This window comes from Melampsora larici-populina (genome assembly GCF_000204055.1).
Source record: "Melampsora larici-populina 98AG31 unplaced genomic scaffold MELLAscaffold_72, whole genome shotgun sequence".
NCBI classification, from domain to species: domain Eukaryota; kingdom Fungi; phylum Basidiomycota; class Pucciniomycetes; order Pucciniales; family Melampsoraceae; genus Melampsora; species Melampsora laricis-populina.
This window is the reverse complement of record NW_006768836.1, coordinates 400,294-423,236: the sequence shown is the minus strand read 5'-3', so window position 1 is coordinate 423,236 and position 22,943 is coordinate 400,294. Positions and strand designations below refer to the sequence as shown.

General features: G+C 40.5%; 3 protein-coding genes across 3 annotated transcripts; 2 read left to right on the top strand and 1 right to left on the bottom strand.

Annotated features, from left to right (window-relative positions):
• Nucleotides 1-761: 761 nt before the first annotated feature.
• MELLADRAFT_45770 (uncharacterized protein) lies at nt 762-6,003 on the top strand (the record flags this gene model as incomplete). The annotated part of the gene is made up of 14 exons (XM_007417345.1): nt 762-1,177; nt 1,257-1,448; nt 1,516-1,737; nt 1,810-2,064; nt 2,131-2,265; nt 2,376-2,410; nt 2,480-2,561; nt 2,628-3,604; nt 3,668-4,109; nt 4,195-4,294; nt 4,362-4,452; nt 4,545-4,814; nt 4,885-5,547; nt 5,631-6,003. The coding sequence occupies 14 exons, from the start codon at nt 910-912 to the stop codon at nt 5,661-5,663; spliced, it is 3,765 nt and encodes a 1,254-aa protein (XP_007417407.1).
• A 1,531-nt stretch (nt 6,004-7,534) lies between these two features.
• MELLADRAFT_124016 (uncharacterized protein) lies at nt 7,535-8,532 on the top strand (the record flags this gene model as incomplete). The annotated part of the gene is made up of 4 exons (XM_007417412.1): nt 7,535-7,730; nt 7,828-7,893; nt 8,046-8,078; nt 8,163-8,532. The coding sequence occupies 4 exons, from the start codon at nt 7,619-7,621 to the stop codon at nt 8,288-8,290; spliced, it is 339 nt and encodes a 112-aa protein (XP_007417474.1).
• A 3,930-nt stretch (nt 8,533-12,462) lies between these two features.
• On the bottom strand, nt 12,463-19,298 carry MELLADRAFT_94780 (uncharacterized protein; the record flags this gene model as incomplete). The annotated part of the gene is made up of 15 exons (XM_007417399.1): nt 12,463-13,439; nt 13,510-13,579; nt 13,665-14,117; nt 14,180-14,454; nt 14,529-15,828; nt 15,913-16,535; nt 16,679-16,835; nt 16,930-17,316; nt 17,381-17,653; nt 17,726-17,791; nt 17,866-18,070; nt 18,185-18,435; nt 18,515-18,740; nt 18,822-18,979; nt 19,032-19,298. 15 exons carry the CDS (start codon nt 19,296-19,298, stop codon nt 12,463-12,465), a joined length of 5,688 nt encoding a protein of 1,895 aa, XP_007417461.1.
• Nucleotides 19,299-22,943: the final 3,645 nt, after the last annotated feature.

Below are 22,943 nucleotides of genomic sequence, written 5' to 3'. Positions count from 1 at the left end.
TAGCTATTTAGTGTTTTTGGATCTCTGCTATGTATGTATAGAATGACATGAATCCAAAGAAAATAATGAAAATGAAGTGGTATGATTATGACATACTTTGTAGCTATCTTTTTTTTGGTTGATTGCTATGTATAGAATGGCATCGAGGGAGTTCCTGTTCAAGGAGACATTGGTTAAACTTTTGCAAACTAGTCCAAAGTTCCAACCAATGTTGATTTTTCGGGAGATTTTTCATGAAACCCCTATCGTTTTACAAGGAAACCAATAACAGACGCGTAACACCCTGATGGCAGAACACTTAGGGTCTCAAGAAGAGGCTTGGCTAGAGTTTGACTGCGATGGGCGGGGATGGACAAGCCTTTTTGAATCGATTGTAAGACGAGTTTCCAAGTTACCAGCATGGGTTGATGCCATCTTACATTTTGATTTAGACTCTCTTAAGTCTTTGTGCGAAAAGAACTATGAGATGAGTGTTTTGGTAAAAATAGAAATTAAAGAATTGATGAAGTAGAAGATAAAGTAGATTTATTTGAATTTGAGCCAAAGTTGAGAACAAAAGCGGAAAAGCTGATTGCTCGATGGATTGACTAAAGAGATGAGATAGATGAGATGGCTTAAAATGAATTTCAAAGTGAACCATCGATGATCGATTTGGTGATCTTACATAATTTGCAAGACTCCCAGCCTCGGATCCATATAAAGTAAAGCTCATAATCTACACTGTGTCCCCTTTACTTCTTTTACTTTCCGTCTGCCCTCATCTTTTCACATTCCTCTCTCCATCTTAACTTACTAATCACTTCTTCTTCGCTTTATCATCACAGCCACTCAACCCACAGCAATCCAAGCTTAATTGATTCGATTGAACTCATCTCACAGCAATCCAAGCTCAACCAATCCTGATTGATCATGTCATCACCATCATCCCAAACCTCACCCACTACGATTACTAATCTAACCAATCGAATCCTTCCCACCACTCCCATCACTTCATCCAATCCAAGTCAATCTAATCAAACTGATGATCATCGACCAAGATCTAATTCAAGTTTAACTTCATCACCTAATCATCGACTTAATCAGCATCAATTTCATTCGATCAGTAGTACTCAACTTAGTCATTCTAATTCAAATCAATCCATCTATTCTAAGATTCTGGGTCCAAATTCAAAGAAATGTAAAATCTTGATTTCTTTAACTTGACTTGATTACCAACTGATGACCATTGGTTTGATTTGATTTGACTATATAAACAGCTACTACGCTTCCTTCAGTCGATGAATCACTTCGTAGTTTCAAACTCTTACAAGCTTTACGTTCAGGCGATTCAACTCAAATCTTAACTCTCTTAAACCAATATCAAGATCATTCTACTACTCCACATCATGATTCAGATTCTCCAATCTATCAAATCACTCCTCTTCATTTGGCTGTAAGATGTGCAAGCAGTTGAGTTTGGTTCAGCTGATTCGTGGTTCTCAAATCAAGTGCTAATCTTTGGTTTCTTTCATTCAGCTCAAACCGTTCAACTTGTACTTTCCAATTCATCACCTAAACATCTCCTTACTCAAGATGCTTCTGGTCAAACCCCGCTTCATGTGGCCTGTGCCTTGGGTAGAACCGATGTAGTAGCTCTTCTCTTGGCTCAACCTCAAGTCGATGATTCAATTCGTGATCTTGATTCAAAGACTTGTTTAGAAGTTTGTAAACATCCTGAAGTAGCTAAATTGGTTCAAGGTATGTATTCAAGTTTTTACTCATTCTGTCCTTTTACTCATCTGACCTTTCTTGCTTTTCTCGTATATTCAGTCTCACGTGCTCAATTATCTGGTAGCTTCTTGGCTTTACTTTCGGCTTATATTGCATCTCCTCAAACTGCGATTGTCAGCCAAGCTGCAGTTGATTCTATCGGCGCACCATCCACAAATGAAACCAGCAAGACTCCTATCAACAATCACGAATCGGCTGCTGATCAACTCTTCAAACTCTTGCATTGCCCGCGTGCTAAATTGATTAATTATAATCTTAAAGAAGAACAATCGGGTACGACTCTTCTACATGAAGGTCAGTTCGCTTTTCCTGATCTCTTTGGCTACATCTTGAAAGACTCACCTGTTGTTCGAATTATAGCTGCTAGAAGACGGGATTTGCATCTGCTAGGTTTGGCGATTAGTAGGGGAGCTGATGTTTTGGCTAGAGATCGTAAGAACAAAATGCCAATTGATGTCGCCAAGGATGAGAAAGTCAAGGGTATTCTCAGACAGAGTTAGTAGACTTATTCGATCATTTCATTCTTCGTTTTTGGGGCGATTACTGATTTAATTCTCCGGTATTTGTATCGGTAGCTGCTACCTCGGAAGGAAGAGCATTGCTAGCACACGCTCAAAGCAAAATTGAACCATCTGGTCTTGTCACTTCTCATTCTGCTTCCTCTGGTTTGGGAAATCCAACCACTTCCCTCGGGCTGGTTCCTACTCAGCAACCTACTTTGAAAGGTTATCTCAGCAAATGGACCAATATGGCCAAGGGCTACAATATCAGGTGGCTAGTCTTGGATAACGGTAAGTTGATCTCGAGTCTGCTACTTTTCTTTGACAAATGACTGATCTTCCGGATCAAAAATCAAGGTTATTTGAGTTATTATCGAGATCAAAAGGATGAGGGAAAAGCTGTCAGAGGGTCGATTGCCATGTCAGTTGCAATCCTGACTGGACCCGATATCACTAAAGATAAACTACGATTCGAAGTTTCATCCAAATTAGGTAGTTCATATCCGAAATTTTATTTGAAAGGGGCTCATCCCGTAGAAGTCATGAGATGGGTCGATGCACTTAAACAAGCCATTGAATTGGCCAAGGATAGCTCGCCTCATCAACCAACTCACCTCGTTCGCAAATCCTCATCACCTTCAATCAGCAACGCTGAGCAACACCCAGCCTCACACCGAAGGAGTTTTGTTCCTAAGCGGATCAGAAACAGTCGAGTTTTGAACCGCTCCCCCAAGACCAACAATTCTAGTCCGGAACAAGGAGAAGAATCACCATCTGGAAGTATGTTTGCCGGCTCTTTTACAGATGATGACAACTATGGAATTTTAGGGCAAGATGGAAGACCACCGTTCGACAATGAATTCGATTTACTTTCTCAAAGTGTCAAGGCACACATTGAGATGACTGAACATTTGATTGATTCGATCACGATCTCTAATTCTCCTATTCCTACGGCTACTTCGAATCTTGGTTTAACTTCCTCGCCTTCTTCGTCTAGTCTGATCAAGGGTACTCAACGACAAGTCGAAGTCAAAGAGGCACTCAAACGATCAATGCAAGACCTCAACACGATGGTCTCCGATTACTTTTTGAAAGTCAATCAACGTGAAAAGTTTTATATTCGAAGATATGAACAAGAGTTGGCAGCCAAAAAGCTGTGGGAAGAAAATATGCAAATGATTGTAGCTACTCAAGCGGAGATGGAACAAGAATTGAAGAACGTGGCTAGAGATAGTAGTCGCAGGAAGAAACAGTTGAAGAGCTTGAGAGCTGGAATGAGTAGTGGTACTCCTGGGGGCTTGGCCGGGCCTGGTTCGAGTGAATATGTGGGTGAGGTAAGTTGATGAATTGTTCTTTTTAATTTTGCTTCATTATACTCATCACATCGCTCCTAGCAGATCGTCACCCCTTCCGGCTTAGCACCAAGTTTAAACCCTGGAGCTGTCAATCCATCACCCATCGGAGATGTACACCAAGCTCCATCCGCTCATCCCTTGGCTTCGTCATCGTCGGTCGACAGTGATGATGATGATGACGATGACGAGTTTTTCGAAGCCATAGAGACTGGTGCCATAGCTGTCGAACCTATGGCTGTGTCTAAGGCGTCATTGGACACCAATCGAGTTTCTGAATTAGATATCTCTGTCATATGCAAAGGATACGAAACCAAGCGAAAGACTTTACCAATCAAGGCTGATGATCGGCCATCTGTTTCACTCTGGGGTGTTTTGAAGAATAGTATTGGAAAGGATCTTACCAAGATTTCATTTCCAGTCACCTTCAATGAACCGGTCAGTATGTTACAACGTATGGCTGAGGATATGCAATTTTCTGAATGCTGTCAGTTATTTCTCTACTGCTTGGATAAACTCTTGATTGAGAAAGGGAGGCGAACAAAGGCTGATGTTTTGCTTTCTTTTTTCAGTGGATGCGGCCGCTGAACATTCAGACTCTTTAGTCAGACTCGCTTATGTGGCGGGATTTGCGATGAGTAATTATTCGAGTACAGTTGGTCGACTTGCGAAGTGAGTTTTTTACCCTGCGTTCTCTCAGTCTGACATTTGTTGACATGAATATGTCTTCACCTACTAGGCCTTTCAACCCTTTGTTAGGGGAAACCTTTGAGTATGTTGACCCGGATAAACAATATAGATATGTTTCGGAGCAAGTTAGTCATCATCCTGTAAGTCGACTTTTACTTTTCGTCTCTTTTTCATATCACCAATGCATATTGCAACGAGGCTCACACGTCCACCCTTTCATCCTCGATCAAAGCCAACAAGTGCTTGTTACTGTGAATCGATCCGATGGAAATATTTTGGAGAGACCGATGCCAAGAACCGATTCACTGGAAAATCATTTGAGATCAAACCTACTGGAGTAGCTCATGCTACACTGAAATTACCTGATACGTATCCTGGTACTGAGTCTTACCCTCGAGTAGCAGATGATACAAGTAGGGTTGAAGAACATTATAGCTGGAAGAAAGTGACGACGATTGTTAGCAACTTTATACTCGGCTCACCGTCTATTGATCATTATGGAGTCAGTATTTTCTTTGTCTATTATAAGTATTTTGGGAACTAACCACATTTCACCTTTGATGGGGATTTAGGATATGGAGATCACTAATCATCGAACCGGCGAGAAATGTATATTAACATTCAAGCCTAGAGGATGGAGAGGAAAAGATGCAAACGAAGTGAAGGGATCAGTGTATGATACAAGCGGAAAAGTTGTGTGGGAATTAGCAGGAAAATGGACCACTCAATTAATTGCGAGAAAGGCCGGAGGATCTAATCCATCAGATCGAGGAGAACTTGCACCGGATCAAAAGGTCGAAGGTCGAGGACGAGAATATATGTTAATTTGGAAGAATGACGAAATCCTTGAACCTTTACCTTTCAATTTAACAAACTTTGCGATCACATTAAATGCAGTGAATCCGACCTTGAAGAATCTCTTACCACCTACAGATTCGAGATTAAGACCAGATCAGCATGCGTTTGAAAGAGGAGCATGGGAAAAAGCAAATGAATTGAAATCTGCATTGGAAGACTTTCAAAGAAGTAAAAGAAGAAGACGAGAATTAGGAGAATTGCGTGAACATTCACCTAGATGGTTCAAGGTTGAAGAAGACGAAGATAGCGGTGAAAGAACTTGGGGACCTGTCAAAGCATCAGATGGAATTAATATTGCTTACTGGGATGAAAGGCTGAAAGTTGGGAGAGCTAAGATGGAAGGAGATGAATCGGCTGAATGGAATGATGTCGATCATGTTTGTTTTTTCGTTTCTTACCAAGAAGTTTTGGCGTTTACCAAGTTGACTGATGATTGTTTTTTTTTTGCTTTTTTGCTTAGATTTTTGGTGAATTTGAATTGATTGAAGGATGATGGGTTTCGAATTCAAATTGTTCCATTATGTTTTGCTTTCTTTATTCATACAATTGATTGAGATGAACCTTTTAGACTTGGATTATAGAATCTCTTTTTTTTCGCGTTTGTTTTTTCATTCTTTAATTCTCATCATTTTTCAAAATTGTTTTTTTTGTATGTCTGTGTTTTTATAAGTTGAAACAAAAATCATTGAAAAAAAATCAAAATCTGTTTTAATCATTTTGCTTAATTCTTTTTCTTTTCAATAATAAATGAATCTGTTTTTGATTTTGATTTTCTTATGTTTTTTGTTTGTTTGAAATTCATGAAATTGATAAATTACTCTTTCTTTCTTTTCAATCAACAAAAAGACAACAATCAGAATAAGAATTCCAAGTTAAAAATTTCCTTGTTTTTTTGTTAAGTTTTTTTAGTTTGTATTTTTTTCATAAAGAGCAAGAGAATTTGTAGAATGTTTTGTTTTGAAAATGTAGGAAGTTGATGAAAAGTTTAATCAAGATAAAATGAGATCTTGAATGATTATAAAGTTTTTTGAATCAAGTGGGATCTTTGTCTATTCCTCTAGTGTACCTCTGGCTGAGTTTGTCTTATTTTTGAAATGTCTTGATGAGAGAGAGAATGTTTAGGATTACCAGAGATTGTCTTCTTCTTTCTTCGTTCAATTGGGATTTAGAATCATTATTCCTTTCATTCATCTCACAATACATGAATTTGATTATATTCAACTTATTGAACTCCTGATCAACCAAGCTTTTGTGATAATGATATGTTGAATTATAAAAAATTATTAGTTATCAGTTTGATGGATTCAAGTTTGATTTAAATTATGGGATACAAAGTTAAAACTGGGAGTTTTTTCCCAGTTTCCCAGTTTTCAAAATACAGCCAAAAACGTAAACTGGGAAACTGGGAAACTAGGAGAGTGTGGGAAAGTTCCAAACACAGCCAAAAACAAAAACTGGGAAACCGGGAAAAAAATCCCATTATCTTCCTTTCTTTCTTTCATATCATCTGTCCACGTCTTTTCAGCAGGTTTTAATTTTATTGCTTGTACCAATGATCATGAAACATAACCCCAGGAGATTATACCAAAAGTAAAACATGAGATGATAGAATGCCAAAGCTAGAACTCATTCTACTTGTTAAGTTTGATTGGTGACTATAGTACAGGATGAACTAAGCTTTGGTTTGGTTTAGGTTTAGGGTACTCAAATTATACTTTTGACCACATTTTCCCCGCCAAAAAAAGTATCCTCCAAATGATTTTACATAATCATTCAAGTTCTGTAGCGGCGGGGCCAGGGTTTGTGCCAAACCTACTGATCATGATCCTAAGTGTGGGGACGTGTACATGTACATAATGGCTTTGAGTACTCTAACTGAAGCAGATTCAGGTTTATTCTGAGTTGCTTTAGTTTCTCTCTCAGTATAAGATATACTGAAATACAGTCAACTCTGAAATAACCCATACCATTTTATGGACGGCCTTTGGTATAGGTTTTGATAGAGTATGTCCTAGTATGTCTTATCAGAATGGACTTCTGGGCTAAAAAGTGAAAATTATGCACCAAAAAAGCATGGGTTAGGTCAGAGGTATGTATTACAAGGGGTATGAGTTATATCAGAGTTGACTGTATCTTGAATTTGTTGTTTTGTATCATGATTGATTTCTTCTAGAGTTTGCATATCTCATTTCTTATACCTGTTTGAAGATTACCTAAAAGATATTCACTAAATAAGATAATGAAGCATGTAACATAGATTCTGGTGGATGAAAATGTCTGATGATCAGAATCTATAAGTTTGCTTGTTAATTTAATCCAACCAATCTAACTTTTTCCTTTTTCCATAAATCACAAATCTGACCTACACAAAATTCTTGTTGAAGTTTAATTTTTGGTTTTCTTCTTATCAAGATTTTTAAAAGATAGTTAAAAGTAATTTTTGGTATCATGATTTTTCCTATCTTCTTGATCTTTCAAATCATTCCATTCTTGGTGAAATCTTTACCTGTTGATGGGATTAAGAAATACTCTACTTTGGAAGACAATGAACAGATGGAATGTGGGTCTTGAAGTTCATATTGTTTCTTTTTTTCACAATTTTCTTTTTTAGTTTTGTTTTATATGAGTTTAGCTTATGGTGTTGGCTTCTTGCTCAGTGTGGGGATCCCCAAGAACTACAAACCCAATGAAGTTTGATGATTTATATCATGATGGAAGTGGGGGTGAGTAAAAGGTTTTTTTAGTTTCTTTCTTGTTTTGATTTGATTACAATGGATCACTAAAGATAACAAATCCTTTACCTTTCTGTCTTCTTCCAATCAATTGGATCTGAATAATCATGTTTCTATGATTTTGTTCAACCTTATCTTCTTAGATGATCATGATCTGGAACCATTTGTTGATTCTTGTAAGTAATAGTTGAGATCATTCTTCACTTTTTGCATATGGTTGAATCTTTTGACTTACAAATCTGAATCTTGAATTTTTCTAGCTTCCTCAAGTCCAAAGACACATGACTCTGAGGATGAGGTCTGGGAAGGAAAACATGGTGATCATCATATCAAGGAAGAAGGATTATATGAACCATTTAGGCATGAGTTAGACAATGATGGTATTTAAGGAGTCTGTAAATGGTTGTGGATACTTTGGATTGAAAGTTTTGATTGGAATCTGGATTACATTCACATGATATAGAAAACAAACCTTTAGATTTCTTGAAGAAAGATAGTCAATTAGTCATAGATCTAATTCCATTTGTTTCATTCAATTGGAGTCCTGCAGATTTATGAGTGGTAGTAGTACAACTCCCTGCTTTTTGACTTGTTTTTCTTACATACAGAAAATGTTTTTTTTCAAATGATCTTGATGAGTGTGGTTTACAGAATATAGATCAAGGATATGGTTTCTTTCTCAAGGATTTTACAGAATGATGTCCTTTGATTACCTTTTACAATTTTTTCACTCCAGTTCTCTTGATACACTCATGGTACAGATTCAAGATTAGAGCTGATCATGATGCCAATAGGGATTTTTTTGATCAGATTGAAATATTCATTAGGTTTTTAATGAATTTTATACTTTATGACAACCCACATAAAAGAGGTAGGCCTGGAAGCCTCCTTCTGTTCAGCACCCAAACATCTTCATCTGGTACCTGTCAGGTCAATACAAATGTCACTGGCACCAGCCCCAATGAAGAAGAAACAGTATAAGCTGTGTCTTTGATATCAAGAAGTGGGGGATCTGGTGTGGAACTAAATCTATGGCTCCCAAAGTGTGGTACAGGAGTTCTACATGCAACATTGAGGTCAGGGAGGGTACCTTAATGAAGTTCTTAGAAAAACTGTACAGGGTAACAAGAGGCAGTAAGGATTCAATTCTGGCACATCACGTCTCCCTTATTCATCAATGTTTCCAGGAAATCTAGGTCAAGAAAGGTTCAAGATGCTCTTTTCTCTCAAACATAAGAATACAAGTTAGAGGAATGTATTTTAATTGCTTCAAATCACGGCGCTGCTTTTTCACATCTCTACTTCCTCAGAAAAATTGGCAGTGTAATCACAAGGTGTGAGGGGTTGAAACAGAAGGACTGTAGCAGGGAATGAGCGCATGAAAATGATTCTGATATGTTCCTCTCACGGAAAAAGCTGAAAAATTGGCTTCTCTCTTTCCAAACCTTGATATGGATTCCACGTGAAGCAAATCCAATTTGACCACATTCGCATTAGCTGTTGCATGATGCCACCTGCTTCATTGTAGTGAAGAGGCTCTGTAGACTCTCCAAAGGAGGGCATTAATTCAACATATGGTCGTACACTCACAGTGCTCAATCATTGTGTATCCCAAGGTGCTCTATCTTAAAGAGCACCTTGAATGGAAAGTCACAAGACCACGGAAAACAATTCACGGCATTAATGTAACATACCCAAACAAATGAAATTAAAAAAATGATGATAATGAAGTTGAACCTGAAGCCATCTGACAACTTTATGGAGAAAATGACGATATGATCATGATATATATGAATACAAAGCCTGCATAAGACGAGTAAACAGATAGATTGAATGTCCAAAACAGCAGCGCGCAAAAGTAGCACAGAATTGAAAAGAGCTAAGGTGACATGCGATCCTGCAGAGTTAAGGATCGAATAAGAGATCTCAACCCCAATTGGCCTTTTATTTTCTAATTGAACCAAAATGCATTGTTGATCTCTTTTCAGAGGTCTTAGTCAAAACGTGGTGACGATGTAATACAATTCCGGATTGCTATATTGAGAGAATGGCTCAGTCTCGACCTATAACTGCTTTATATTTTTCTGAAGGGATTCCAATTTCCATTGTAGTCATCTCCTGCAAAAGCTGTTTCTTTATATGTCGGCGCTCTTGTGCCAGACCTATAGCAAACATATTGGTGAAAATAAGCATGAGGTCGGTTTTCTCTCTTCAGTTGATAAGACGTACGCGTTTGAAGTCGTATGGGAAGGGACCTTAGCTCGCCCGCCGTTAGTAGATCTAGGAGAGTTTTGGTTGGTTAGAGAACAAATTGGTAAGTGGTACTTGAACCATATAATATCGCTAAAAGAGACGTACGAAGTTGCCATAGCTGAAGATCCTGACTTACTGTGAGGATAAGTTGAAGCAATTGTTACTAAGAAGATTTCCAGATATGCATATCAGTGAATAAGACGAAAAGGACAAGTGATTGAGTGAATGAGAATGTACCGAAAGACAGAAAAACAATGAACACTATACCCTTGCGGTTGAAAATAAGAAAATGAAGCATGAAGAACGATACAATTGAGTTGAGAGAATGTGTGTTCAGATTTGATGGAGTTGGAACTGCTCTTGCCTTAACTCAAGTTGCCGGCTCAAATAATCAAAAGTTGATAAGGCATATGATGTGATATGCTTCGAATGACTCAGCTACATTTGTCATTTGATCTTGCTTGAGTGCGCAAATTGGCATCAGAGAATGCATTAGACTTAAGAAAGACAAGGATGAGTCATCCAATCCGTGGAATTGGAAGATGTGTCGTGAGCTTGCAAGTCAGGCTGAAGTATCAATTTTTCACTTCATCGTCAAAGTACTAATTCCTTATCATACTTCGTGAGGCTGCTCCCAGAAGTCCGGAAAGCTAAACTGCAGGTGTGGGCTGTCTACCGGTGGGGCTGTCCCATATGCCCAACATCTGGGATGGCTTCGAGAATCTGATGACTCTCTAGACATCCGGCCGATGGAATATGCAGTACAACACATATCTTCCTTTGTGTAATTTTATTTTGTAAACAAGCAAATGCAAACGGAAGGAGTAGACTTGTTCGGCGACGAAACGCCGATTGTTATATTCATGCCGAGAGTAAGGGGCCTTTGTCCCCTTGTTTATAAAACGTAAATGTCATTCATCTTGACCTGACCATATCTACACATTCTTTTGTTCCAAAATACGTCTAAAACCTGGATCCAGGCTTCGCAAAATCAAAAGAAAGTAATTCAAACCAGTCTGTGAAGTAGTTATGGCAGCTAACTCCGACCTTGCATGTGTTTGACGAATCACAAGAGCACTGTCACCTTACAAGTTGAAGCTTCAGGCTCAAGTCAGCATGAGATCTGCTTTTTTTGTTAACCGCATGAGACAAAATCTGAATGACTTGATCAATCAATTTGGAAACCCCTCGAAGACAATACACATTCACTTCCATCTTACTTGGGAACAATAGCAAATCTAGGCTGAACTCAACCTGATCAGCAAGAGGGCAGTTCAAGTCATCCGTGTAGTAAGAACTCCCAAAATCAATGTACTCGCATGTTTTCTCGATATTTACGGGTTTCAAGCCCCAGAAGAACTTTACTGCTGAGCTTTCTCTGGATTTGTGAATTTTGTTGCTGGGCCACACTAGAGTTGAACCTCCTTACTGTGTCAGAGTTGTTGGCTTCGTGAGGGAAAACTTGTACAAAACATCCCTTAAGCCCAGCTTACACATTGTTTTAGTTTTGCAATTCGACCATCTGCTCAGAACAGAACCTCAGATGCAAGGGTTTTCTTTCCCCATGGACTCAGCCTAATGAGTCCCCCTTCACATCATTATCTGGCCTACTTCAATGCCTCAAAGAAACATCCTACGGTTACATTAGAGAATGAGATCTTGACAAACTTCACACCTGGGGGCAGAAATCTTTTCCATATGATGTGATTTTCAACAGTTTGCGTTTTGTAATTAAAAACACAAAGAAAAACAAGATTGCAACTTCGCAAGTGGAATAGTATGAAATTCCCCACAAAAGGAGATTGTTTACCAAATAACAAGAACTAGGGATTTCCGTATCACTTATCTCATTCGTATTGATTCACTCTCTTTAACATTTTACACATATTGACAAGAAATCATTAATAAGACATTCTCAGAAATTTGGTTCATTCATTTGTATTTTTTATTACTAACAATTATTTTTGAAACATAATCTCTTTTACATATTCCTTACAATCTCCATTCAAACTTCATAATTCTAAAAATAACCTTAATCGGATAGTTTATTCAAACAAATTCAATACGATCTTTTACCCAGATACACAAAACCAATCCAATACATTCCAAAACTCATCCAATCTCCATTCTTGATAACTTTCCAGAATTTCATCTTCTTTTACTTCCAAACTTCATAATTCTAAAAATAACCTTAATCGGATAGTTTATTCAAACAAATTCAATACGATCTTTTACCCAGATACACAAAACCAATCCAATACATTCCAAAACTCATCCAATCTCCATTCTTGATAACTTTCCAGAATTTCATCTTCTTTTACTTCTTTTATTCGAAGGAGCTGGAACAGGTGGAGGTGCTATAGCAGTAGATTTCCTTCTAGTACTTCTAGTAGATCGAAGTGTAGGTCCATTATGAGTACTAGGATCTTCAGGTTCGAGTATTGATTCTTCCGCATGTACAGCTGCCAATTCATTCTGTCCAATCTTTCTTTTCCTAGTTGGTGCAGGTACATGAATCGGAGTCGTCTGTACTTGTGTTTTTCCTCCTGATCCTGATGTTGATTGATTAGGTTCGTCTGGTTCGGAATTCATTGCCATGCCTTCATTTGCTAATCTCTTGAGAGTTTGGATTTCAAGTCTAGTTTGATGATCACGAGCAGATTCAAGATCCATATGATTGATTGGTGCATGAACTTGATAAGTTCCTTCTAATCGACTCCTAGATGGATAAAGTGATCTTAAGAAATGTAATGGCATTGTCGAAAGTACATCAGTATTTAATTCATGTTCAAAATTCTCTCGATCTCCTTTCACAATCTCTTCGTCTTCTTCATCATCTTCATCTTCTTGTCCCCCTTGATTATTTTCATTTTCATCCATACCATCATTCGTTTTCGAATCATCTGTTGTAGCGCTTCGAATTACATTTTCTTGTTCAGATCTCATCTTATTCTTCGTATTACGTCTACCCTCTGGTACTACCTCCACTTGACTTAACGTCTGACACTTGAGTGCATCGATACTGATAAACGCAGGTCCAACAGGATCCATCTTTTCTAACTCTTCCCAACTTTTTTCCTCTACAAGTTTCACCCAACCATCCTTTGGTCGTTCTTGAAAGGTTGTAGTAGTACCACGTAAAGATGATCCAAGGATGTATTTGAGTCGATCCATTGGTAAGATATCAGTACAAGGTGCTTCAAGATGAGATATCGGTATATGTAACCACCTTAACCGTTTTCGCATCACCCCGACGGCTGATGTCAATGCCATATCATCAGGAACTAAAGTCAAAATTCAAAAATGTGTCAATGCATATTCTCATTCGGGATAGATCCTATAAGTTCAACGTACTAGATGGAAACAGTAAGACTCCAACCGTATCCATGATCTGAGTCATCAAACTAGGTTGAGCTTGCGCACACTAAGTTCGGCAATGTCAGGAAGAAGCAAATCAATATTAAAACGATGAGACGAGAAGTGGATCATGGATACTGTCTCAAACTTACCATTGCTATATCGACCAAGAGTTCAGAAATGGTAAATTTCACAGACCCTAAATGAGAGACTAAACCAGGTAAAGCCCATAACATAACTTGAATAGAATGCAAAAGACTTCTGATAGTACGACTATCAGATTGTTTTAATCCCGAATTATGATCCGTATAAGCATTCTCAATAAACTTTCCTCCAAAAGTAGTGATTCCATTCTTGAGTTGATTCCAATAAGAAAGATATGAATCTAAAGTAGCATTACACATCAATTGTCCTGTTCCTCCAATACTCTTGGCTACTACATCTCCATTCATATGAAATGTTCTATTGGTGAGTTGGTGAGTTAATTCAGTGATACATCGACATATGTGATGAATACGTGAGATCTCGTAATCTGGATCTTGTTGAGACGGGGTAACGAGCTTGAAAATTGAAATTCCTAGATATGCTGATAACTTGATCACAACCTAAGCATCGGATTAATGTCAGCCTGCATATCAATCACAGATTTCAGAAAGTTCTGACGCACCGCTTCAGCAACAGCAGGAAGCAGATGGCTCAAAAAGAGGGGTGAAGGTTCTTTAGAATCTGTCAGATGTAGCTTCCGAGCTAGTACTTCTACCAATGGGCCTAGGACAGAGTTAACATCGGTAGGAGGCGGCTTATCATCAATCTGTGGTGGACTGCCAGAAAGAAGAAGTCTGAGATGAAGTTGAAACTGGCGAGTGCGTGCTCCATGAGTGAAAATACAAGTGGACTTGAAGATCGATTCAAGGTATGGGTATTTATAAGACACTAGATCGGCTGTGGACGATGACAAAGGAAAAAAATTCAATATAAGGCCCCAGAAATGACAATACTGCAAGAAGACTACCTACTTGGTAGAGAGTAAGGTAGTAGGTCATCAATTGTTCGGACCATGTTGTTGTTAAATGCCAACTCCGTGTTATTGTTAGCCAAGAATTCCAATAAAGGATCCAAAATCAAATCTGCCCGATGATTGATGACACGTTTGATGACTGCCAGTTCACAGGTTATCATGATTCGAAACCGCTCTAGAGATTCTATGAGTTCTCTCAAGAAACGATTAGAAGATATAACATGTGGACTTGGATGATCTTCGATGATCTCTCCTTGGCCAACATCCTCCTTCATGGTCGCATCATTGTCGTCAGCTTTCATCAAATCGAGCAATCCTTTCATCGTAAGTAAAAGTGACAAAACCAAACGACTGTAGAAAGCTGGACCAGCTGGTGACTGTTCAAGCCATCTGTACCTCTCAGACTTGAGTTTCCATGTACTGAGTGACCGATCGATGAAGATCTCAACGTAATTCCTAGCTTCGCCGTCAACAAAACCACTGATCGTACGTTCATACGCCCCGATAGGCGTTTCGGCCTCGCTACCTACTCTACCAACTTCGAATGGCGAATGATTGAGGAGAAGAGCGTGTGTTAAATCATATATGTCTGATAAATGTCCTAAAACCTTCTGACGAGTTACAGCCTGATCCTTCTCCGTTTCCCCCTTATCTTCTCCAGAAGTCATCATTCGACTGATAGACTCAGGTAAGTCAATCAAAGGCTTGAGGATCACTTCTTCTAGCACAGTCTCGAGGCTCAGCACACCAATAGATACTAATTCCAAGTACAGCATCTGCAAGATTGGTGACAAGGTCGGGCCCACGTGTAATTCCGAGTGACCCGGAGTAGGTTCATCGATTTCTTCGCGCTCTTCACCTTCTTCTGAAGTGAGTCTAGCTGTTTCTTGAACTCCTTCGTCACAAATTAAACCTGACTCTTCGATTTCAACGGGCGGAAGCGTCCCTCCCTGAACAAGGCAGTTGATCAGACCACCTTCACTGCGCGCATTCAACTCTTCGCAGAATTGTAAGACTGTGCTTCTGGTTGTACTCCGTAATTGTAAGAATCGATCAGGAGAGGGATCCAACGCAGATTCATTCCGGAAGAATATATCGAGGCCAGAAATAAAGGAGTTCCAAATTGAAGGTCCACCCATCGGCTCATGTCCGTAAACCTCCCAGATCTTAGATAAAAGACTCGAAGCAATCTCAGGTGATGGTTCATTGAGCAATTGAATAATATCACGCGTGATGAAACGCATAGCGTCCTCGGTGATAGGGCTCGAGCTTTCGGGATTTGGGTCTAACAGAGCGATCTACAGGTTACCGGAGCACGAGTACATATATCAAATTCTGTATGAAAGCGACAAGCAAGTAAAGAGAGACAGAGAGAGACTTACAGCTGGAAACTCATTACTGTCTTTATTCAAAAGATCCAGTATCTGCCCATCTGGAAATCGGCTTTCCATAATGAGTGCCCTAAATGACCTAACGAATTGGAGATAGATAGTACTTCCAGCATTCGAGTTAAATCGCCGAAGTCGAACATATGCGTTTGTCATCTGTGAAATCAAACCGGTCAAATGACCTTCGATCTCAAAAATCCGATGCGAGCTCATTACAGCCACACAGACCACGTGAAGGCAACAGAACCGAGATTGGATAATATGAGAATTGGAAAGAGAAGTGGTTTGTTCATTGGAATTTTGTTCGTATGTATCAATCCCATCTAACACACGTAGTATGACTGAATGGATCACATTGTAGAGAGTTGTATAGGCTTTACAGGACTCTAGTATCTGGATTGCCCATAGAAGGACTGCGGATGCGAGTTGTATAGGTGAATTGGATCTACTATGATAAGTAGTCGAAGTTGCTGAACTGAAAGACGAGAGATCAGAGACCATACGAATCACCGGGTCTGGTAAGATCTCGGTCACCATTTTGCGATTTGCTGAAGTTGGCTTGGAGACTTCCAATTGACAATTAAGAGTATTGAAGAATTGTTGATAATCTGGTGCCGCTATATCAGAAAACGTCAAGAGTAAACATATATCAGTCGTGAACCGGACAAATTCTTCAGAATGGGCAAGTATGCTAGCCGGAAGACATCGCTGATGATCCGGATCGCCGAATTAGACCAAGGTAAAAGAATCTATGGCTTACCCAATGAAATGGTGATGTCAGAAAAGGCAGATAACAATCCATTACGAGCAGCATCTCGTCCAGGGGAACGTCTCAAGTGGTTATAGCCAGACCGAGACGCTTTTGAAGTTGACGCCATTGGCATCCATTCGCGAAGCAGCGTCTGTAACCCACTTGACTTTGGGTGTGCATGGAGAGGGTCGTCACAGTCAAAAGATAAGCTTAGTCTCATATATAAATTGACAATGGGAACAAATAAGTTGATGACAAACTTTACCGGCCATGATATCGTCTTCCATGTCACCTTTAGCCACCATTCTTTGAATATAAGCGCCATAAGAGAAAATACTTCTTCTTGAAAGTTCCGAAAATAGTCTGACTAGCATATCACCACCTTCATTGGTCTCAACCTGCTCTAACCATGCGATCAAATGGTTTTGAAATTCTTCAACAGTAATCTTTTTATCTTTTTTTACACATGCTAATATGTTACACGTCAAAAAAACACGATGATCCAGAGTTCTGAATGGGGTTGTTGACCATGATAACAATACCTCGATTCGATCTTTGAATGTGGTTATCTCACCGGGCTCAGGATTAAGAAAATAAGTATAATAGAGCTTCGAACAGTCATGATAATCCGAAAACCCATCTAAGATCTAATAAATATATTATCGATGTCAACAAACGTAAGTGAGTATAGAAAGATATAAGCCAACTCACTTCCACCAACTGAGCCCGGCGCGTAAACGTGTTGCCCGGAGGTCCAGTACCGACACCGAGATCTCCCACCATCTCACTGACCCTCCAATCAACTGAAAAAAAATCATTTCGTAACATTTCTTTTACCTCGACGCTTGAGATGTTCTGTTGTAATGGGTCAAGATCCGGATCTGATCCACTGGTACAAGACATGATGATACTCTCCAGTAAAACTCGGTTCGGCATCCACAGGTCAGGCCAGACGAAATTATCTGCACAAATGATGAAAGAGCTCTAGAGATAGATTTACTCATTAGTGTTTACAAATATATGCTATAGAGTCGATGGGCAGCGAAATGAACACACCTGGACAGCCAACTTGAGTCGAAGCTCCAACTTGGACAAGTACGAAGTTGAACGCTGTTTGTTGATCTGGAGATGCAAGTTACATTCATCTTTTGAGAATCAATTCCGGCGTATATCAGGATTTAAAATGCTGTACTTACCACTCGAATCTGAGACAGGGAGGCTTCTACAAAACCTCTGACAATGTTTGATGACAAGCAAAACTTATTAACAACCAATTGGTGGATGTCTAATAAGAAATGGACTTGAGCCAAGTTGGCCAATTTCAATTGATCAACCAACCATTTGAACAAAGTAGGCTTATCTAACAGACTATCGGTATATAGTCTTTTCAAGATCTGTGTGCTGAGTGGATCAACATGGGAAAAGATATCACAGTCAGATTTCAAAAACGATTGGCAGGTTCTCAAAAAAGAGCGATGATATGTTGATATATTCGTGGAGTGTTGAACTACATACGTGTGCGTGAACTTGGCTACCCAGCTTTTCCTAGTCTCAGGATCCGATAAGGTACTTGAGCGTAGTTTACTTCTAACATTCATTCCAGCCAATCGGCTACTACCAGTGATCAAACTAGTTGTAGAGGAAATATTCAGTTGTAAAGGGACAGTAACTTCTCCCAGTTGCTTTTGAAGAAATTGACATAATTCGCTGGTAAAAGTGATGGTATATTTGATTTGCATTAAATCGTTTTTATTTCTTTGAGCAATCTAATTTTCATCAAAAGATAACTCTGATTAGGATTCGCGTTTGAAAGATAAGAGATGAGAAGAGATGAGAATGACAAACGATATCATTTAAGCCAATCAATCTGATATACCAAACCGCTCGAACAGGTTCAACTCGACGTTGAACAAGCATTTCTAATAATTTTTCACCTTTATAGCCATGTGGTACGTTTTTAGAAAGCTTCAAGAGTGGAACGTGTGGATCTGCTAATTCTCTTAACCAATTTTCTCGTTTTTGATCATTAAGTGTGACTCTTCCTGGTATCTTGATGGTAGACTTGGTATCACTATAAAGCCGATGGATGATGGTTTATTCATCAATCTATATTCCAATGAACGGATTGATGATCAAAATGAAGTCTGCATACTATTGATTGATAGCGCAATACCTTCGGCGAGCCTCGATTAAAGCTGAGAGACCGGCCGATGAAAGATTGAAATTAGAGTCATCACTCAGTTTCTTATATATCATTTGATGAGCTGAAAAAGATTCTGTCTGATGAATACGATAAGAACCAATTGAAGCCTGTTAGCCTTGATGTCGAAAACTGATGATTCAAAAGGGTTTAAGACTCAACTCCGACCAAAGTTCTAGCGCTAAAGCCACTTTGAACCAATGATTTTGTGATAGCATCTTCTTGTTGACCAGGATGAGTTGGATGTAAACCAGGATAACCAAGTATAGGTTGATTAAGTTGAATTGGTAATCTCCAATTTGGAGGTTCGAGTTGATATGGATTTAAACCAAGTTCTCTTAAGTCTTGATCTGTTGGACATTTTGGTGTTTCGATATTTGATGATGATGTGATTGAATTTAACCGAGTTATCATTTTCTTGGGAGCCATTTTAAGATGTGGGATTCGAGGTTCGATTGATCCATGAGTTGTTCGAAAGTTGAGGATGAAGTTGAGGATAGAAGGAAACTGACAAACTTCGATCGATACTGAACATGGGGCGCATACATTTGACCTGATTTGTTCTTTATACACACACCCTTCTTATATGCATACAACCCTCTCATTCTCATTCTCATTTCGACTACACTTGATCAATTGTCATTGCTATCCAACCATTTATAATGAATTGTCTTTCGACCTCTACGAATCCCCTCAGACTTTACAATGATGCCTTGAATTTAAACTTCACGAATCCATCCATTACTACACAAAAGATGACTTGTTAACAAGACATTTGAGGATATGTAGTCTCAAGCGGTCATCATCCTAGTCAAGATTGCAGAATTAAATCATACCAAAAGGAACTACATTTCTTATGAAGGAGGCAATAAGTCTATGACCAAGACACGCCATACGTCCATGGATCTCAGATATCAAAGTCCTCTAGATTCAGTACAGTCACAGAGTGAAAGTTAAGTTAGAAGGTTATATATGTGTATAGCTTGATCCATGTGCGGGTTTCATGATGAGAAGTGAATGATGAGATGCTTTGAATTTCATGAGGTGAAAAATTTTTCCTTGCAAGTTTTCAGGGATGTGTTGTCTCCACTTCTGGTAGACTGAGTCTTGTCACTCTCATGTCTTCTCTCTAGGAAGCGCGCCCTGCGGGCTTGCAAGGTTTTTTAGGCGAAGCCGCGCCCCGGCCGTAGGCTGGCGCGTGGTGACATTGCTGAGATAACACCCCTTGGGGAGGAAGAGGAAAAAAAGAGTAGAAAGACAATTATTTGGACTCGTACCCAAGGAAGAAAAAAGAAAAACCGAAACATTAAAAGTTGTGATAGGTGATAGTGAGAAATTGATGAAGTACGGACTGCTGGGCAATAACAAATTTTTCTAAGATTGAGAGGAGAGAAAAAAAGAAAGGAGCATAAAAAAAGAAAGAAATCCGGACACTGAGACTTGAAACACAACACGCTGATACAGAACCTATAAATGAAACTTCTCTTTTTTTTTTTTTTTCTTTTCATCGGACTGTAACTGGGACGAAATTAGTTATCTTATAAACAGCAAGACGTAGGAAAGGCTGAGCTCTAGCTTTTCCTGTGGTATGTTTTTTGTGAGTTTTTTTTTTTCTTTTTTCTTATGCGGCTTGAACGTCGTAGAGTTGGATGTGGGTGGGTGGGCGTTTCTACAATTCTTAGGAGGAGGGAGAGAAACTGTTTTGTGATAAGACTTTCTTGGATCTTGATGTCTCAGATTGTCGACTCCTAAGATTTTGTTCGTAGGCTGTTGTTCTGGAGGGAAGAATCAGGCCTACTGTGCTGAGCGGTTAGTTTGGATACTCGCGGCTCCTTGGCCATGAGATGTCACGCATGTGGTTGGCTGCGAGTGAGAAACAACCGTGCGTCAGCTGCGGAGTCTTACTACAATCTTGTGACATCAGGCTCCTGTCTGGAAGAATCCGATCACCATATCCCACTCGTTTAATCGGGACATCAAACCCGAGGGATGTGTTGTCTCCACTTCTGGTAGACTGAGTCTTGTCACTCTCATGTCTTCTCTCTAGGAAGCGCGCCCTGCGGGCTTGCAAGGTTTTTTAGGCGAAGCCGCGCCCCGGCCGTAGGCTGGCGCGTGGTGACATTGCTGAGATAACACCCCTTTTTCCACCCGCCTATCTGGTGTGAAAGACTAGGCCCGGGTAGTAGCGGTGAGAGTGGTGAAGGGGCGGAAAAAGAGAGAAAGAGCAAAGATGGGGGAGAGAGAAAGGTATAGTAGGTGTGCCGTCGCGCCTGACATGCCTGCGCTCTGTCCTTTGGTCCGGCGTCGCCTCCGTTGGCCTCTGGTAGTGGGGTGCGTAGAGGCAAAGGTAGAAAGGTACCGCGCCGGACATCGTGTGTGAAGAAGGAGAAATAAATTGAAGCGGCAAAACGTTCTGGTACTTACATGTCATGCAAAAATGATTTGTGCGCCCAGGTGGCCGTCGATGGAGAGGGGGTGAGCTCGTGTCGCCGCGAGTCTCATGATTGGATGCCCCCTGACGTACGTTTTGAACGCCTCGGAGGACCATTGGCCCAGATCCTGTATGTGGTCCATAGGTAGGCCGGCTTGTGCGTAGGCGGTTGCTCCTCCTGACCTCATGGAGTGACCCGATTTGTTTGTGTCGAACAACTCGCGGAAACGAGAAAGGAACCAACTGCGAGTTGGTTTGGACCCGTCCATCTTCTGAAACAGAGGTCCGTCGTTGGAGAACCGGCAGTCCCTCCTCAATAGGTACTTTGAGAGTGCCTTGATTGGGCAGGCGCCGTCGATGGCGCAAGATGGTAGCACCACGGCTGTCCCTTGGAAGTATGGATCCGTTTTTGAGTGCGGTAGAGTGTATTTTGCAAATTCGCCGCATTTTGAGAACGAGAACGACGACCTGAGTATGGTGCGTCTGTCGTTGCGGTGAGCCACGGAGTCGTGCATCACTAACTCGCCTAGACGATGTAGCCCATGGAAGCCTGTGAGGATCATCGCGGTGAAGAGAAGGTCGTCGAATGCGAACCAGAACGTCTTGGAGACGCGTATTAGGTCGGGAATTGTGAGAGGGTCCTTACGGACTACTGGAAGGGAAAATTGTACTTTGACTCCGCGTAGTACCTTTCTGACTCTTGGCGAGTTAGTCGCTAGTCGTACGTCGGAGTAGATGGGTTCGAATGATGCTGCTATTGCTGCTAGGTATCCCTCGATGGAGGATGGCGCTATTGGTTTGTTGGTTCTTGGTGAGATGTGTCTACATAGTTCGGAGACGTATGAGCAGAGAGTGTCGACCGTCGGTATGGCGGGTAGTTGGTTGCGTATGCAGAAACGTAGGAAAGAGTTGAGTCCTGATAAGTAGGCGGATTTTGTGGTTGAAGCTAGGCTGTGGGCGGCGTCAGCTTCAGATAACAGTCCTAGCAGCTGACGCCTGGATTGGTTTGGTGGTTGCGTGTTCATAGACGGTATCCCCCATCAGGGAAATGATGTGGTGAAGATAGTGTGGAGATGACGGCTGTGGGTTCTAGTTCTAGTACTGTGCTGATGACTCCTCTTGACAGCGCGTCGGCGTACTTGTTCTTCTTTCCTGGGAGATGGGCGACTTTCACGTCTGCCCCGGCGGCGACAACCAGACGTATTATCGTTCTGAAAAGGGGACGTACTAGTGGTATTGGGCTGTGTGACTGAAAGAGGTCGCAAACGTTCATGGAATCTGTGACTATGAATATCCGTTTTTTCCCGTTGTCCGTAGCCATCGATATGGCGTGGCAGACCGCTAGTAGTTCCATCCAGTATATATCGCGTTCCGGAGCTGGCAGGCGTTTGTGATAGCCATGTCTGGAATTCGGGAGCCAGACTCCAATCCCGTACATGCAGGCGTCAGTGACCAACAGAGCGTCTGCCGACGAAATCACCCAAATGGACGCTTCTAGGAATAGTTGTCCAGTAGAGCGTTCTAGGCAGTCTGCCAGCCAACGTAGATTGTCTTGGATCTCTTTATTGACGTGTATCAACGCGAACCTGGAAGATTTGTTTGAAAGCTTCTCCCACGCGGCTTGGAGTGCGAACCGACCGTAA